The 16734-nt window shown below is 45.1% G+C and overlaps 1 protein-coding gene across 3 annotated transcripts in view; it reads right to left on the bottom strand.

Moving 5' to 3' along the window:
• Nucleotides 1-1191: 1191 nt before the first annotated feature.
• Nucleotides 1192-16734, bottom strand: part of PPP1R12B (protein phosphatase 1 regulatory subunit 12B) — a 127348-nt gene continuing 111805 nt past the window's right edge. Inside the window, exons 24-26 of one of the 3 annotated variants that reach the window (XR_010886310.1) lie at nt 16401-16502; nt 14389-14439; nt 4657-4669 (exon numbers count right to left, since the gene is read on the bottom strand). Coding sequence is in view for 2 of the 3 variants with exons in the window: in XM_067310476.1 (XP_067166577.1) it covers nt 4583-4669; nt 14389-14439 (138 nt within the window). In the remaining variant the exon portion in view is untranslated. Of the gene's footprint in view, nt 4670-14370; nt 14440-16400; nt 16503-16734 lie in introns of those variants that run through there. The other 2 variants (XM_067310476.1, XM_067310477.1) reach the window with 2 other exon arrangements.

Consider the following 16734-nt stretch of genomic DNA (forward strand, 5'->3'; position numbering starts at 1 on the left):
CCCCTCAGCCCGCCGTCCGAGCGGTTTGAGTCCACGTCTCAGTTTAAGCCTGGCTGGAGAGATGTCGAAGGTCACCACCAAGCTCTTCGCACCTGAACTCCTACAGTTTGGTCCTTAAGTTCACGTTTAGTTCACATTAAGTTCACATTTAGGACACATATTGGTGCCCTACTTTGCAGAGGTGCTGGACACCCATGAACCCCCAGAGAAAGCGCTCAAGCTGCAATAACCAGCTTCGAAGACCGCATTACCTACGTAGAGTTTTCTAGCAACCTCACTTGAGACACACGTTTGAAGATGAGGGCTGCAGCGCTCACATCTTTGCTATGGGCTCATCCTGGCTAAGCTCCTGCGTGGAGCAAAAGTCGGGCTCGAGCATCGTGGAGGGCGAACGCACTAAAAGGGGGCTGGGCCTGGAGTATGTCTCCAGCTGTCCGGAGTTGGCAAGAAAATACTTGGCCATTTTAGTATTTTGCTTTCAGCTTCATAAACTCCTCTAATTCCTATTTAAAAACAATGTCTGGAACATTTCTTCCCCATCCATGCCCCAAGAGGCCTCCCACATTTCAGTTCAGATGTGACCCTTTCCTGTGTGCCTTCTAATGGAGTCGGATGGATTTTGGGGACGTACCTTCCCAATTCCTTCTTTGGAGCTTTCCCTAAACATGTACGTGGGGTCTGCAAAGTTGCCTTTCTCGTATTGCAACTGTGTAAGGCACATAGCTCCAGAGCAATTCTGCTTTTAAAGATGATTGCTACTGTTGTGCTATGGAAACGTTGAAAAGAGCAAGGCTTTGCAAGCTAAACATCTAACTTACAGCAGTTTCCCCCTTTCGGCCTCCAGGTCAGTGCTGACGTTTAATTTGATCTGGGACGATGCTCTTGTAGCGAGACCACGACAGCAAGAATCCAGACTTGCAGGCTGCCTCAAGAGACAGATGCCCAGATACTTCTAATGCAAAACATAAGCTGAATAAAGCTGCTGGAGAAAATGGGGACATAGAGAAAAAATGAAGAGCTCACACAATGATTTCTGTGCTTTTAGTTTTGTCATTGAAGTTACAGGTTAACTAACCCAACTGGCCGGACTCACTCTCCCCAGGTGGTGCTGGGATCCCACGGCCAGCTCTGTTCCTCATCCGAACTCATCACTTGGTTCTTATTAGAGAAAGATGGAAGCAAAGTCAAAGCTTCTATTTTATCAACTCTTATTTTATTCATTTATAAATACTGTTGTGTTTACAAGCATCATAGATGTGAATATTATTCCCAAACTTTCAAACACGTAATACTTATAATACTATATAACAACAACCAGTAAAACAAATCATTCATCTCAGGGTTTGAAAGGCCACTCAAAGTTGCATAAAAATACATTCTCTCCCCATCTCATAAGCTAGTCCTGCTTTCTCCAAGGAGTTTATTTACAAAGAGTCATCAAACTTGCAGCCACAATAGGTGGGTTCACCCCAAGCAATAAAAATGAATTCACCCCAAGCAATTGCTTAGAAAAAAGCTTCTGTGCTCTCCAAAGGAGAGCACCTCTGGCAAATGCTCTGGATTCAAATAGGGATCAGTTTTAAAAACTGCTTGCTTTGCACTCTGTCCCAAGTGCAGAACGCAAGGTATCCTATTATTTCATCTCCTCAGTGCACTGGTTATGTCAGACATGGTTAACTGAGACCAAAAGTCATACGCGAGAATTTGGTTTTCAATTACATTGTTACCATGAAATACTCACAGCTTTGGCTAGTCACTGAGACTAAACTGTTGGTGGGTCCTATACCCTAACTAGAGCTTAGGATGCTAATCCAGTGCTAAACAGACACTTCATCTAAAGTGGTTTGGCTTAAGGTGCCACGCAGAGGAATTCAGCCTTTTGCACCCTTTGCATATTGTTCCTTAGGATAAAACGCAACGAGTTTCCTGGTAGGAAGGGGCAAAATGTCAGTGCAGGATGGATTTGTCAGAATGGGTTGAACCCTCTCCCTAAACAGGTACCAGGTTTCTTCACACCTCCAGGGACCTGCCTTGTGAGAAGAACAGGATCTTTATTCTGCAATCTTGTCCCTTGTCCTGCTGGGAACACACAATCTGAGTTTCACGTGTTGGCATGCCAGCACTGCTTACAGCCAAAATGACCGACAGCAGCAGCCCCAGCAGGTGAACTTCTTCGTCTTCATACAGCACAGAAGTGACGGGACTCCTGTCGCATTTAGAGCTGAGAAAGCCCAAGTCTGAAGCAAGGAGTGTGCCATAAAGAAGAAACATCAAGAAATGCAGAAGTACTTACATAAAGAGTGCACCAAGAGGGAAAGGCGTGCAGAAAAAGCATTGACCAGGTTTCAAGACTTAAAGCTGTTAAATATAGCAGGGTTAAAATAAAGTAATAAAAAAAGATGCCTGGATTAGGCAGTGCTCTGCAGAAACCCTGATGCCATTAACCAGCTTTGGTCTCTTCCTCCCCAAAGCACAGCAGCAGAGGAAGTGCTTCAGTGTACCAGGAGAAATGGCATCTCGTGCCATGCACAAGTAACCCCACTGGCTGAGCGATGGAAGAGGAAGCTCTGTCTAGACCTGCCCTGGGAAAAACTGGCAGCTCTAATGAGAACTAGAGAGGTGGAGGCAGGCAGGATGGGGAGGGGATGGAAGAAAAATTGAGAATTAAAAAGAAAAAAAAAACAAGGGAGAGGAAAATTAACATACTTTCTGAAGCAATAACCAGCGAAAGGTTCCAAAAAGCCCAGGATAGAGTGTTAGAGAGAAACTTTACCCTGTTGAGCAAGCTCAGACACTACGCTCGTGTTCAAGTATCATATCTATATCGCTCATAGCAGAAAGATCCCTACCAGCCCTGCAGGATCCACATGCCAAAAGTCAGCAGAAGCACCTGGGAACGTAGGTAACATTTCTTCACGGTGACCTACAAGTTCAATGACTGCGACCCTAATTCTCAGCCACACAGAGCAAGGAAACCAAAGGACAAAGGAAATGAAAGGTCAAATATGTACGTAAGTGGATGGGAAAGAGGTCTGGATACAGCCAGAAGTCTCTGGAAAGGAAAGGTCTCTTTTGCGAGGAGCCTATTAAGTGGAAGCTCAAGAGATCTGATGACAGGTTACTGCTGCTATCATCAAAATCACACAGCACATGGAGGAGTCACTGTCTAAATGCCCATAGAGTGAACAATTTCAAACTGTTCTGAGTATGAATAACATAAAAGAGCTTTTTGAGGTCTCCTTCAAGGTCTAGTCTTATTGCGAGCTTCTGACTGGTTAAAAGACTTTCATCATAGAGATACAGTTACCAGCATGCCCAAGGATAGTTCCTTCCTGCCACTCCGATACCAGTGCACCCACACCTTTGCAAGGCATGCAGGAGGCCAAATGGTCACTGCTTCATGTTCCTCTGCCTTGAAACCTGGCTGTGTCAGTTTTTTTTCACCAATGGATGGGTGGGTGAAGCTGGCCTCCAGCATTCCCTCTCTCATCTCCATTCCCTAGAAACAAAACAGCGCCGCATTTCCTTTGGTTAGCCTCATCAAAGCAAAGTACCTGAAATATCTGACCGGACTCCTCTACAGGGCTCTTCCTCCATGTAACAGTTTATCAGGAAAATGTTCCAGATCACTGTCAGGAAAGGGAGGCTGGTTTCTTGTGCGGACACAGGTCTCTGCAAGGTGATTCACACTCAGATGTAACGTATGCACGTGAAAGTCACAGATGAGCTCTACTGGTTTAAGCTCCTCCTTCAGAAACCTTGGCAAGTATCTGTGATATATCCTGTCCCAAGGGGCAAGAGTCTAGATGCAATTAGCAGGTGCTACTAACTGGGCAGTAACTGAGATAGGAGCACTGGAAGGATGTGGCATGATACCTCATCACCCAGGCTGCAGAGGAAAAGCAGGGTGAGAGATAAGGGGTCTGATGCTGAGATTCAGCACTGATGTTACCGAACAGATTCAAAATCTTACATTAAATAAAAAGACTCGGTCTACTGGGGCAAAAGGAGAACAAGGTCTCTGTGCAAAGCAGCTCTCACCAGTCTGTCTCAGAAATCAGCCCCGGTGTCTTTCACAGCATCATATTTTAACCAGTCCCTCATTTCACATGGGCAGCTGACGTGCATCCGCAGAGTCACAGCTCCTGTTCACATTTCTCACCTATAAAGGGCTTGGACATGCTGGATTAGTTCTTCAGGTATTTCTGCATCACTTTTAAAAGTAGAAGCTACCTACTCCAGACTGGAGTCCAACATCAAACACTGGGCTTCTGGAAGAAAAAGTTTTGGCAGCTCAAACCCAGTCCTCACGTTTCTCTTCTCCCTTGAATAAAATGTCCGAGATACCACAACATGCTTAAATTAAAAATAATAAAATGGCAGGGGCGTGTGTTGTGGGGGAAATAAGGGCAGTAAGGGAATGTACAGCAAAGGGCAGGGCAAGGCAGGCGTGACAGATTGATCCCATGGCTGAAATGCTTGCTGTACTTTTGACAGGAGGAAAAGAGGTGGGGAGGGCTTGGTGGAAGGGTTGGCAGCTTGTGTAGGACACCCCTCTTCATCCTGCCTTTGCTCAGGCTTCCTATTTGGAGAGCTTGCTGATGACCCGAATGAGCGCTCCGTTTTCGTCTTTCAGCCTTTGATTGTCTGACTTCAGCTCTGTCAAAATCTGCACAAAGACAAAGAGAAGGCAGGGTTACAACTCGCGGCACAGCTGGCTGGAAAAGCCCGACAGCTCGGAGGAAAAAGCAGCAGGGAGAAGGGGAGTTACAGCCCCACCCACAGAGCCACAGCACCAGTCGGCTGCTCGGCTCACGTCCTTCTCAAGATCGGTGTGCCAAAGAAGCGTGCAGGGCTTTCTTTACTGTACACCCTTCATCCACCGCCCTTATAGCGCTCAGGATTTTTCCAAATTGTTGGTAATTTCTCCGTAACGTCTCCATGTTTTTTAAGGCCTGGCTTTCAGAGAAATGTGAGGGTGGAGGGGTCAAGGGGAGCCTTGAGCCCAGGAGCCAAGAAAGCCCTTGGTGAGAAGCGGTGCCGCCACCCCAGCACTAAGTCAGGACCAGGCTGGGAGGGCAGGAACCTTTTCTGAGTTATCTCATCCCCAACCTGTTCCCAGTGTCTAATTAGGGCTCAGCAGAAAAGCAAACCGAGAAGGCATTTTTCCTGGATCTTTTTTTCATTTTTGCCAGGACTATAGGGGAAAGCAAAGGTTTTCTGCAAATTTTTTCTGCTTTGGATTTCTGACTCAAAACTGGACTAACCCTGGTTTGCAAAATCTCTTTAGAATAAGAACAAATCTCTTTGGGATCCCAGAGATACTTAATGCAACGTTCATGCCATGGCTAAAAGACTGGTAGAACATACTGACACGGGAGATGCCGCAATGGTGCTCAATGTTTAATACTGGAGTTAAAACAGGGGTTGCAACAAAGACAAAAATTGGAGTGCTTTTTATTGGAAATACAGGAAGAAATAACTTTGACAAAACCTTTCAAGCATTTTTTATTGGCCAAACAAGCCCCAATCCCCACGTTTCCCACACTGCAGGTGGGTGACCTTCAGTGAATGGCTCACAGGACGTGACTGTCCCCATCCATTCAGGAACTGGAAGGAGACCCAACCTGGCCTGTCTCAGGGTGTAACATGAAAGGTGTAACACAAAAGGTGTAACACTCATCAAGGGATATCAGCAGTCCTGAGGGCGATCGGCAGCAGACCCTGCTGGAACAAGCTAGGATGGCGTGGGGTCACATGCGAGCACAAACAACCCTGGCATAAGCACAGTGACGACTTACCTACGTCGATACAGGTCTTAGAGACACAGGAATTCCCCCAAATATGAAATCCCAGCTGTTGTTCCCCAGCAGAACAACACTATCCTTTCTGTGCAAGCGTGCACATCTACTTCTGATCACAAACTCCTTCCCAGCCGTCTCATTTGCACCTCCTCCGTTACCATTGCTACGTGATCAGGTGGCTCCCCAGAGCAAACGCCATCACACACCGTTCCTGCTTGAGCAATTCCCTCTTTTAACTGTCAAGCCAAGACATGCTTGTGTGGCCTCAACGCACTCCGTGCACCCCATCCCTACAGCCACACCTGGCGTTCAATGCTCTCAATGGAAGGTTTTGCGAGAAAAAGAGGAGGGAGAAAAGTGCAGAATGGCAATGTACTGGGGAAAAGGCAAAACTAAGTGACGGGCTGGATGGAGCTTCAGCTAGTGATCTGTGTCCTTTCTAAAATGTGTCACCTTGGTCTCAGCATTGGTGCTACAGGGAAATTTCCATGACAGGAACCATTAGGGAAAGAGAAGTCACGACTCATTATGCAATTTTGCACTGCCAGATGAAAGGCATCACCCGTCACCAAAGTGCCAAGGAACGCAGTGAAACAGGGAAAGCATTTGCTGTCTCACTGAGTATCTCGTTTGCTCCTGAGCTTCATCTAAAACTCACCAAAAAGCACAGTGCCTTCAAGTCCAATGTGCTGGAGTAATTTTAACCCCCTGTCGCAGTCTGCAGACGGACTGTCCCTCTCCTCTCTGCATCACTGTTTGGGGTGCCCTGCAGTCTTGAACATGTCCAATGCTCTAATAAGACAGTGCTCTGAAATCCTGCCATTTGTTTCCTGGCTTTGGAAGAGAGAATTCTGCCACAGGTTCCCATAAGCAACATCAGAGAGCAACAACTCAAATTTTACAGCTTACTGGAAGCTCTGATGTTGGCTGCCTTTTGCAAGCATGCTTCAGCGCAACTTTGCTGATTAACTGGAAAAGCAAGGAACGTAACTAAGTGTAAAGCAAATACTTCTTGAAAAGTTTCACGGTCATAGCGTGACTCCATCAGTTTCCAGGGAAGCTTTCTGAAAACTAAAACCAAACTTGTGAAATTTCATTCCTCCCAAGAGGACGAAAATTATGTGGATTTTAGAAAACGAGATCCTTTAAAAAGTGGCACTGCTGCTGTGTAGTAGTAAAACTGTCACAGTTTCAAACAGTGGTATTACTGTATAGCTATGATGTCTTAGGACCCAAGTGAGACAAGGTTTACAGGTAACAGTAATACCCTTTATTAGATCTACTAGAAGAGATTAAAAAAAAAAAATTCGATGAGCTCGCAGACACACAACCCTGCTTCAGCTCGGACCCAGAAGCAGTAAACTGCAAAGCTATACGCAAGCTGTTAATGCTTATATATGTCTCAGCTAGCCTGCATGAGAGAAAAGGTGGTGGCACCTTCAGAGTAGAGAGGATGTTAGCCAGGGAGAGGTGATAATGTGATTATATCCTAGCAGAAAAAGAGAAACAGGTGACTTAGAGTTTGTGAAATACTATTTCCCTGAGCCTGGAAGTATTTTGGTCCATTTTCCCTCTCAGATCTCAAAGCAAAGTAGGCAAGAGAATAACTTAAAGTCGCTGCTAATGATAACAAGTGAGTCAGTGACAAATTCAAGAATGCTTTCGCAGATTTAAACCAGAAAGACGGTGAGATCATTGAATCTGACCATCTGCACTATTCAGGCCACAAAATATTAAACACTCATTCACATATTCAGCCCAAAAGCACGTGTAGGATAAAACATTTTGTCTTGATTTGAGACTCCTGGAAATGGGAAGCCACAACTCCCCTGGTGGGTTTGTTTCTATGATTAATCATTTTTGGTATAATTTGTATTCTAAGAATAGATTTTTTCATACCCTAGTGCCACTTCCAGCCCACTAGAGCATACTGCTGCTTCGTTTCTTTAAATAAAATAGCCATCTGAAGGGGCCTGAATACCTCCCTACTAACCTGCAAAACACAGGTAGGGCTTGGAGGAGGAAGCATTTTCTGTTCTACTTCAGCACTGAACCAAAGATGCAGCAAGGAAGGATGAAATTTCACTGCACTACATGTGAGTGTAAAGCTTACGGAAGGCTCATCCTTGGATTTCAAACACTAATTATTCTGCGGTGAATTTAAAACACAAGATGAAGAAAGAAAAAGCATCTGGTCTGCCTCCTATCTCTTCACCTTCCTTGTAGCCAGACCACAGAAGGCAGAGGAGATGCTGCAGCACATAAATTCAGAGTAAAAAACCTCTTTCTTTAAAATGGGGGAAGGAACTTGTTTCCTTACTCAAGTGATCAAGAAAATCTGTTGAGAACTGTCCAGCTCTAGATTTTTTAAAAATTGCCTTCCCGTCTGAAATGTGCACATTTCATAATATTCTAAGAAATGTATTAAATTCTTAATTCTGGCTTTGGATAACCTTATTTGCCAGGTGCCGGCTTCTCACTGAAGTAAGCCAAATTAAATAAGAGTTCTATTATGATCAGAGACATACCATAAAACACACTTATTTTGAGATAAAATAATGGGGAAGGGGATGCTGGCTAACCTATCGGCACTAACAAGTCACCCCAAAGCCGTTTGCCAGTGTTAAGTCACTGGGAAGCAGCTGATCTCCTGCTCCTCAGCAGCCTTTTCTGTGCCATCCACTCCAACATCTACTCTTTACGCCTCCGAGTGAGAGGGGGCGAACATGTCCTCCTAGATCTCTTCGGGATGATGTGCACCACAGGGAAAACGTGGCCCCCCCCGGATGTGGGTGGTTAGTAAAACGGCCGAGCTCAGCATCTTCCAAGCAGAGCCAAAATCAGCGCAACTAAATGCAAACAGTCTACGCTGAGACCCTATGCCCAAACGGGGAAATAACACCATGCTTTTGGCTTTTTGGCTGCCAAAGAATCCTTTGCCACATGCCAGTTGGGAGCCACAAGCTTCATCAGACACCCTCGTGAGCAACAAGGCAGGGGAACAGCTCGGACGAGAAGAGCGGAGACCTGCCTGGAAGAGTGGAAGAGGGAGGCGAGATGAGTCGGAGGGAAAGCAGCTACAGCTCCTCTGATTCGCGGGGCTTGGCAGACACTGAGAGTCTGGCCACGACCCGGGTCAGAGCCCTGTTTTCAGCCAGCAGTTGCTCATTCATCTGCCTCAGAGTGTGAATCTGTTTGAGCTGGTGGAGATTCTGCAGAGAGTGACAGGAAGGGACAGAAAAAACACAGAGAAAACACACCACGAAGACAAAAGGGCACAGAAACGTGACTTTAGTTCACAAGCAGTAAAGAACGAATAATAAAAAAAATTAGCAGCAGTGAATGCCAGACGGGCAGCAGCTCAGATGCATGCAAGGAAAGCCCTACAACACGCCGAGGACACTTCAGCCTTCAGAAAGGTCTAGTAAAGGGGTTTCCCACCACAAAGCAAGGTGCTCTTTTGTGGGTTATATTTCAGTTTCCTGAGCTTATAAGCTCCACCAGCACATAGCTCCTCAACTCATGAACTACCAGGAGAACTGACACATTGGCTTATCAACTACATGGGCTTTGAAAGCACTGCTGGCAATTGTGAATTTCTTTAAAACTCTTTTTTCTTCATATGCTCCTAAAAGCTAAAGCAGTCTTGTGTAGCAAAGAGGGGTCACAGCTTCACGGGAGATTTTGAAATGCACCCAGATTGAAGCGCCTAAAATGTCACTGTCCTACAGCACATCACCGAGACATATATCGCATCTGCTCACATCCCTCTTCCTTGTGCCACCTGAATTACGGCTCTGATGTCGGCTCTGGTTTTGGTCCTGCCAAAAGGTGCGCGTGTGTGTGTTTTTCCATATATCTCTGCCCAGATTTAACTCTTCTCTGTCACCAGGCTAAATTTATCTCTGCTCTTTGGAGGTGAAAAGTTAGGGATTTAAACCACTCATTTGAACTAGAGGAGCTTGAGTGACAGCATCTTAAACAAGAGGCGTATGGAAACACGGCAATCTTAGTTACAAAAGAAATAAACGGGCAAAGGACACTGTAGAAACAAAGCCCCGAAAGGCAGGGTTAGCACAGTTATAGCTGCAACAGGAAGATACAAAACACAGAAGCAATGCAGAAGGTAAAACAGTGAAGCAGTAAAAGCCACACCAACGTCAGCCATGTTTTGGTACACGGAAGACTTTTTCCCAGTGACAATAAAGCAAAACCATATGCTGGGCATTTCTAGCAGTGGCAAATGCCAGGAAATACTGAGGCCTGGAGAGCTGCTTTCTGGGCAGGCTCCGTCCCTCCTTCCTCCTGACAACTAGTCTGGCAGCGGGAGCACGGGCACTGAGCAGAGAGAAGGCAGGAAGGGAAACATCTGCGAGAAGAGTAATCCTGAGTTCAAGTGAAAAAAAAAAACAACCCTAGCTCACAATCAAAGCAGCTTCCATCCTGTCCGCAAACCGATGTGCTCCTCCCTGCACACACTTGTGACAGCAGGGAGGAGACGAAGGGAAGGATCTGCTGGGAAATGAACTCTTTTTTATCATTTTGGTCAACACAAAGCACTCAAATAGAGGTCACTATTTGTGGGACTAACCAAACTTTCCTTAACCAGCAGTACCGTTGATGTATCTGTTGTGAGATGAAGAACTCGCACCTGACTTGCATGACATGGAGCTGGCTACCGTTACCAAGGGACTCGCTGCCTCCTGGCACCTTTCTGTCCCAGGGCTCCTACCTGTATAAAGGAGAAGCATTCCACGTAGCCTCTACCCTTCAGCTCAGTTCTAACTACTCAAAACCACCACCTTTATGTCCAGCTAAGGAATCAAGATATCTCATCTAAAAGCCTTGCAAAACCAACTGAAGCAACACCGATGATGGCAGGAAGTTGGCTAAAATGTTGCCTACTGCTACTTACCCTTCCATATTAACCAGTCTTATCAACTTCAGCCTCCATCAAACTTTTGACACCAGATAAAGCGAGAGGTCCTGAGACAGAGCTATGGCTGGCAGACTGCCAAAAGCTTCAGAGAAATCTTATTAGTGTGACTCATGTTTTTTAACCAAATTTTAGTTCATTTATCCATCACTTAATCTACCCTATCTGTGCAGGCTCGCCCTGTGGTCAGTGAGGAGATATTCATCACACTCTTTGAGGTGTCAATCTTGTGATGAATTACACCCTGGAGAGGCAGGAGGAAGATTCATACCGGAAGAGCCATCTCTTTTTGTGTTATCGCAGGTTATAAAAGCTCTCTGTTTAATGGCAGAGAACTCAGCTGAGCATCTGGCTGGCAGAAGACGTCAAAGATCTAAACATATGTGGAATGGGGTGCAGTGAGATGCAAGATCGAAAGGATGATGATAGTTTTAGAGACCACCTGTATTTTTCAATATAGCACTAAACTTCCAAATGGCAGGATCAAACACAGCTCAGCATCAGCACACTGCAGCAGGCAATACGGGATCATCTATGCTGAAATGTGTACGTGCGCTCCAGCTAGGACAGCCTTCTACTTATCATGCTCAGTGAAAACTAGCAATGGCCAGAAAGCTGGGCCTGATGCCAAGGGCAAAGAGCAGAACCTGGACGATACCGCTGTGACTGCTTATCACTCTGCTTGATACTCGGACTATAGAAAGCCGGCTTCTCGGTTCAGCCTTCAATTAAAGGATTTTGTGCCTACCACACGAGGGGAAATAAAAATGCCCAAAGCATGCACAATGCACAAGGCCAGGAGGTGCAGTGCTGCTACAGAATAAAGATGCTTCTGTGACCTTCAAGGAAAATTGCAGTGTTAAGTTGGGACCTCAGGCACTTGGCACTGCATTCAGTTCAGTGCAAATGCTAATTTTCTTTCTCCTTCCTTTGCCAAGTTCCTGTATCTCCAGCAAAATTCTAGGATCACCTAGGAAAATGCAGTACTATCCTGTCACCTTTGCAAGAGCAGGTCTGCTGGAGCAACTCTAGCACCAAAAAGTTCTTTGAGATCACTTATTTCGTTCCACTCCTCTCCATTTCTTGATTGCTTCATTAGTGGTGGTTAAACTCATGCTAGGGAAAAAGATCATTATCTTAAGCATAGGATGAAGTACAAAGCATTTCTGTTACAGAAACCTAGGATATTCCTGTAACAACTACTGTATCTCCTCTTCCTAAGAAGTCAGCTGCCAGGAGAGGAAAAGCTTTCACGTCGCTCTGGTCACGACGCCTGATACACAGAACTGGACATAGTGCTAGGCATAGACACCTGAGAATCAAAAAACTGGATGGGGGTCATGACAGTCTGATTCAATTCAAAGACTAGTGGGAGAAATGCTGAAGACTGCAGTACTCCCATGAGATGATTGCTTATTTCCCTTCTGTGCTCTCCACGTTAAACGCAACTAGTGGATTTGCTTAAGTTACTTCTTCCTTCTGATTTTGCTCAATAGCTATCCAATTAGCCGAAGTAACCGGAATGCAAGTCTAACCAGAATTAATAGATTTGTTTTCATGGCGGCACATATACAATTGGGATTAACACAGAAGTTCTTCGGAGGCTATCTCAGTCTGTACAAACAGAACAGGGCTGATTCGCTCACTTTAAGGCAAGATGTAAGTGGACACAGAAAGTCCGCTTTCCTTATGGACTTGAGCACACACGAGCTTTGTCCGGTTTAATGTTTTTATCTTCAGAGACTTTAAACTCCTTTTTATTGAGTGGCTGTCAAGAAAGAAATGCCACAGAGCACACAGGGACTGATCACATGCTCAAGTTTTTGCAAAGACTAGTGGAAATGTAGCAGTACCCCAGAAGAGATGTTTTCAAATTTCATGTCTATTTATTCCACTAACAAAAGGCTACTTTGGTTGTTTTATGCAGTAGGAACACAGTAAAGAGCAAGTGTCACTCTAGGGGATCTGATAGCTCCTTATCAGCTTTGGGGCCTTTTGCTAATAGCAAATACATTGATTAGACCAAAGGCTCTTTTAGCTCATGTCCTGTCTCCAACAGTGACCAGCAGCTTCGGGGACAATATAAGAACAAGTCAAACGTCTATCAGTGTTTTTCCCATTGCACCATCTTGGTTTCCACCAATCTGCAGCTTCGGGCTACTTGAGCCAGAGGCAGTTTCTGCGCATCCAACAGTCCCTACAGGCCCCTTCTCTCATTAATTGCTTTCTGAACCAATGTAAATGTTCAAAACTGACAGGCCACTAGAGGACACCAATTTGTCTCTTTACTCCATGGACTGAGCTGGTTTTTGGTGTGATTGACATAGCTAAAGAAATGTTTTTTCCTGCTGAAAAATATGCAAACTCTTATTGTCTGTGTTCTCTTGAAGGTCATATTTTTGTATTTACAGAAAAGTCTCTCTGGAGCTAAAAGCTGCCACCTGTTGAGTGAACACAGAATATGAAATTCAGGCACATTCAGTCCTTTCTCCTTCCCCTTCTATCTAATATGTCCGCATTTATTTTCTGCTCTTCGAAGGAACAAGAGAGCCTTTACAGTAAGACTCCAGCAAATCGTTCTGTTACTTATTGCAGTAGAAGAGTGCAGCACAAGCCAATGGTTCTTCTCAAAGATGTGCGCACGGTAAACATACGCAGCTTCAAACAGAATTGTAAAGTTGGAACCTCTTCCAGGACGGCAGGAAATTGTTTCCATCAGTGCATTGTGCTGGGAGAGGTCAGTGCTCTCAGCCCTGAGCAGGGTCCTTCCTTGTTAAAGGGAGGCAGCTTGGTCCCACCTGGATCATGCTCAAAGGGAATGAAACCACAAGGCACAGAACAAAGAGCATTCGGTGAATATGAGCATTAGAGTAGAAGTATAGCATAAAATGACGTAACGCTGGTGTGTACTGAGGCAGCAAACCATACTGCTTCCTGCTCTGTAGTGCTCCCCGCTAGCCCAGTGCTCGCAGGGCATCCAAGCCATGACAGTAGGACTACCATCCTCTGAAGCAACGACACAAGAGAGAGGAGAACACAAAGGAGCAGTCTGTGGGGGGACATCCTGTGACAGTAAGCCATGCCGCATGTTTCATCAGGAAGCAAATTCCTCTTTGCTGAAATCTATTCCCGGCTGACTTACTGACACAGCCTTCCTTCCACATGCTTTAGGAAAGGAATACAGAAATACAATCACGCTGTGTTTTCCCCTGGCTGGTGTGCGTGATCTCCAAAGCTAGCTTTGCCTTCTTACCCATCTGGAGGGAACCACAAGGGCTTAACTTGGGCCGCAGACTTTTCAGCACACAGAGGATCAGCACACTGAAACTCATCGATGCCACAAAAGGTTAGTTTGGGAAAGCATTTAGGGAGAAACAGCTTTCACAGTTCTCAGATCAAACAGCGTAACAAATAAACATATGGTGCAATCAGATGAATGATAACAGAGCAGTTTTATTAGTATTTCGTGTTCAGAGAACACGGCCATTAATGTAAGCTCTGACTGCGTAAAGGGACACACTCAGAAGTAACACATGAGTCCCTTCCCATGTATACCTTTAGTATCCTATTCCTGGATGACAATCCCAAAAGACATTAATACAAAGCATAATAAAATAGAACAGACAGTGGGCATAGATTATTTCATACCTTCATTTCCTCTTCCATTTCAGAGAGTTTCCGCTCCAGGGCTCGCTTCTCCTGTTTGGAAGGATTCATAACAAAGATGATCATGTGGATTTAGAAGAAAAGTTTACAGTATATTTTCTTAAAAAAAAAAAAAAAAAAAGATGCAGAGTCTTGTATTTCTATAGGAGCATTAACTGAAAAGCATCCCAAAGTGATATACAGGTTACAAAAGCAAGAGCTGATCAGTAGATGTACTACGGAAGTGCAACCACCCTGGAACATGGCAGCAGGTAAAGCAACAGGCAATATGTGCTATGCCCATTTAGGCAGATCTTCTCTTGATCCTGAGCTCTCTTTAGACCCCTTCACTAATCCCAGTTTCCAGGACTTGCTGATGAAATGTTATTTTGAGCTCTGTAGGTAAAGGAAGCCATGGATTTAACTGTCCCGCCCTGCCCATCACCAACTGATGTATCTGCACAGCTACTGAAGGATGCCAAATTAGTACTAACAAAGATCAACCTTGAAAAAACTTTCTGAGACTGGAGGAGATTTCATCTAACAGAGGTCCAAATCCACCAAGAGACTTGTGTGGGCTGGCACAGACTATCACCAGACCAACTTCTAGGCTACTGGCTCTGGGGACAGCACCATACTAAGCACGTATATTCTCTATACAGTGAATGGGTAGAGTGAAAGGTTTAGGACTCATCATTGCCAAGACAATAACACTGCAAAGGGGGAAGGCAATGAGGAAACCCACCAAGGCAGTCAAATAGGAAACTAAACATGAAAAGGTGTCTGGATATCCTGCTTCTCCCAGACTAATTTAGGACTTTGTAGTTGTAAAGCTGTCTGCTTCCAGTGAATTTTGGGATATAGATGGTTACACAGGTATGCTTTACTATTTGAGTGTTGGCGGAGCCCTCAGTGGATAGCTAGAGGGGAAAGATCTGCACTCAATCAGTGCCTTTTTCAGCATGAGAGGACTCAAACCACCCCAGGAAAGCGCACTGATCAGGAGGAAATGGCAAGTATGGGTTAGGAACAGCCTTTATGCACTCTTCCCCCACTCCTTTGCTCTCTGCAAAGAAACATGAGGCTAGAAGGAGAGCAAGCAAAACAGGACAGTGCAGCCCTGGAAGAAAGAGGTTCTGGGTGCCTTTTTGTTAGCCGTGGGTCAGTGCCAACACACTCCATCCAGTGCTTCTTTAGTGCAAAATGCATAAGCCATCCTGGAAGCAAGGCAAGAACAAGACACCCTTTAATCTGTTAAGAAACCTTTTAACCTGTTAACACCATCTTCACGGAGCAACAGTCAGGCACTTTCTTTCTAAAACTGAGAAACCTGTATTTGCAGCTGTAGTGATCCTAACTCAACAAAAGTGATGCAGTACATTGCCACAACTTGGAAGAGTCTTACAGGTGGGAGATGAGATTCGTGGTTTGAACTCCCTCTGCTTGGGGAAGACCCACTCTGGCCAAGTGCTCTGACCACCACGCTGTTTTACAAAAGAAGATCTACATCCATGTACATGACTTTCTCCAGCTGCTATATTTAGACAAAAGTGCCTGCTGTGTTTCTGATAACTGCATTAGGCCTGCTTTAAGCACACCTAAGAATCAGGACCACATGGGTCACTGCTTTGAGAATCTCAATCACAGGTTTCAGACAGGCGTAAAGATGCTCAGCTGAGCTTACGCAGCAGTGTCATGGGCCCGAGGGGCAGCTCAGCCTCAGGAACCTGCCTAACTTCAGCAGTAGAAACCTAGGACCTATACTGGTAGGTAGATCACACACTTGTAGTGGGTGCTGATGTGCTTTGCCTAATTCTGCTCCTGTCCTGTGGAGATCCTGAACGTGACCTCCTCTGGAATACCCCTAGCAAATCCCAGGAAGAGTTTACATTTAAATAATTACAATCTTTCATGGTAGGAATCGGATTTAAACATTTGGTTTTACAAGGCAGAAAAACTCCTAAAAATTCAGAGATGAAGCACTTTAGGAGGACCTAACAGCAGTTTTCCAATACCTAAGAGGAGGCCACTGAGAAGTTGAAGCCAGGGTCTTTACTGAGGTACACGGCAGGAGAATGACAGATAATGGTCATCAACTGAAGCAGGGGAGGTTCTGACTAGATATAAGGAAAAAAATTCACTATAAGGATATATTAGCACTGGAATAAGGGGCCCAAAGAAGCTGCTGAATCTCTGTATCGGAGGTCTTCAAGATTGGATGGGTCAAAGCCCTGAACAATCTTGTCCAAATTCAGTGTTGATTCTGCTTTGAGCAGGAGATTGGACCAGAGACCTCCTTAGGTCCCCTCCAAACTGAATGAATCTATGATCATTTAAGACACTGATTTA

This window comes from Apteryx mantelli, chromosome 25 (assembly GCF_036417845.1).
Source record: "Apteryx mantelli isolate bAptMan1 chromosome 25, bAptMan1.hap1, whole genome shotgun sequence".
Lineage (NCBI taxonomy): Eukaryota > Metazoa > Chordata > Aves > Apterygiformes > Apterygidae > Apteryx > Apteryx mantelli.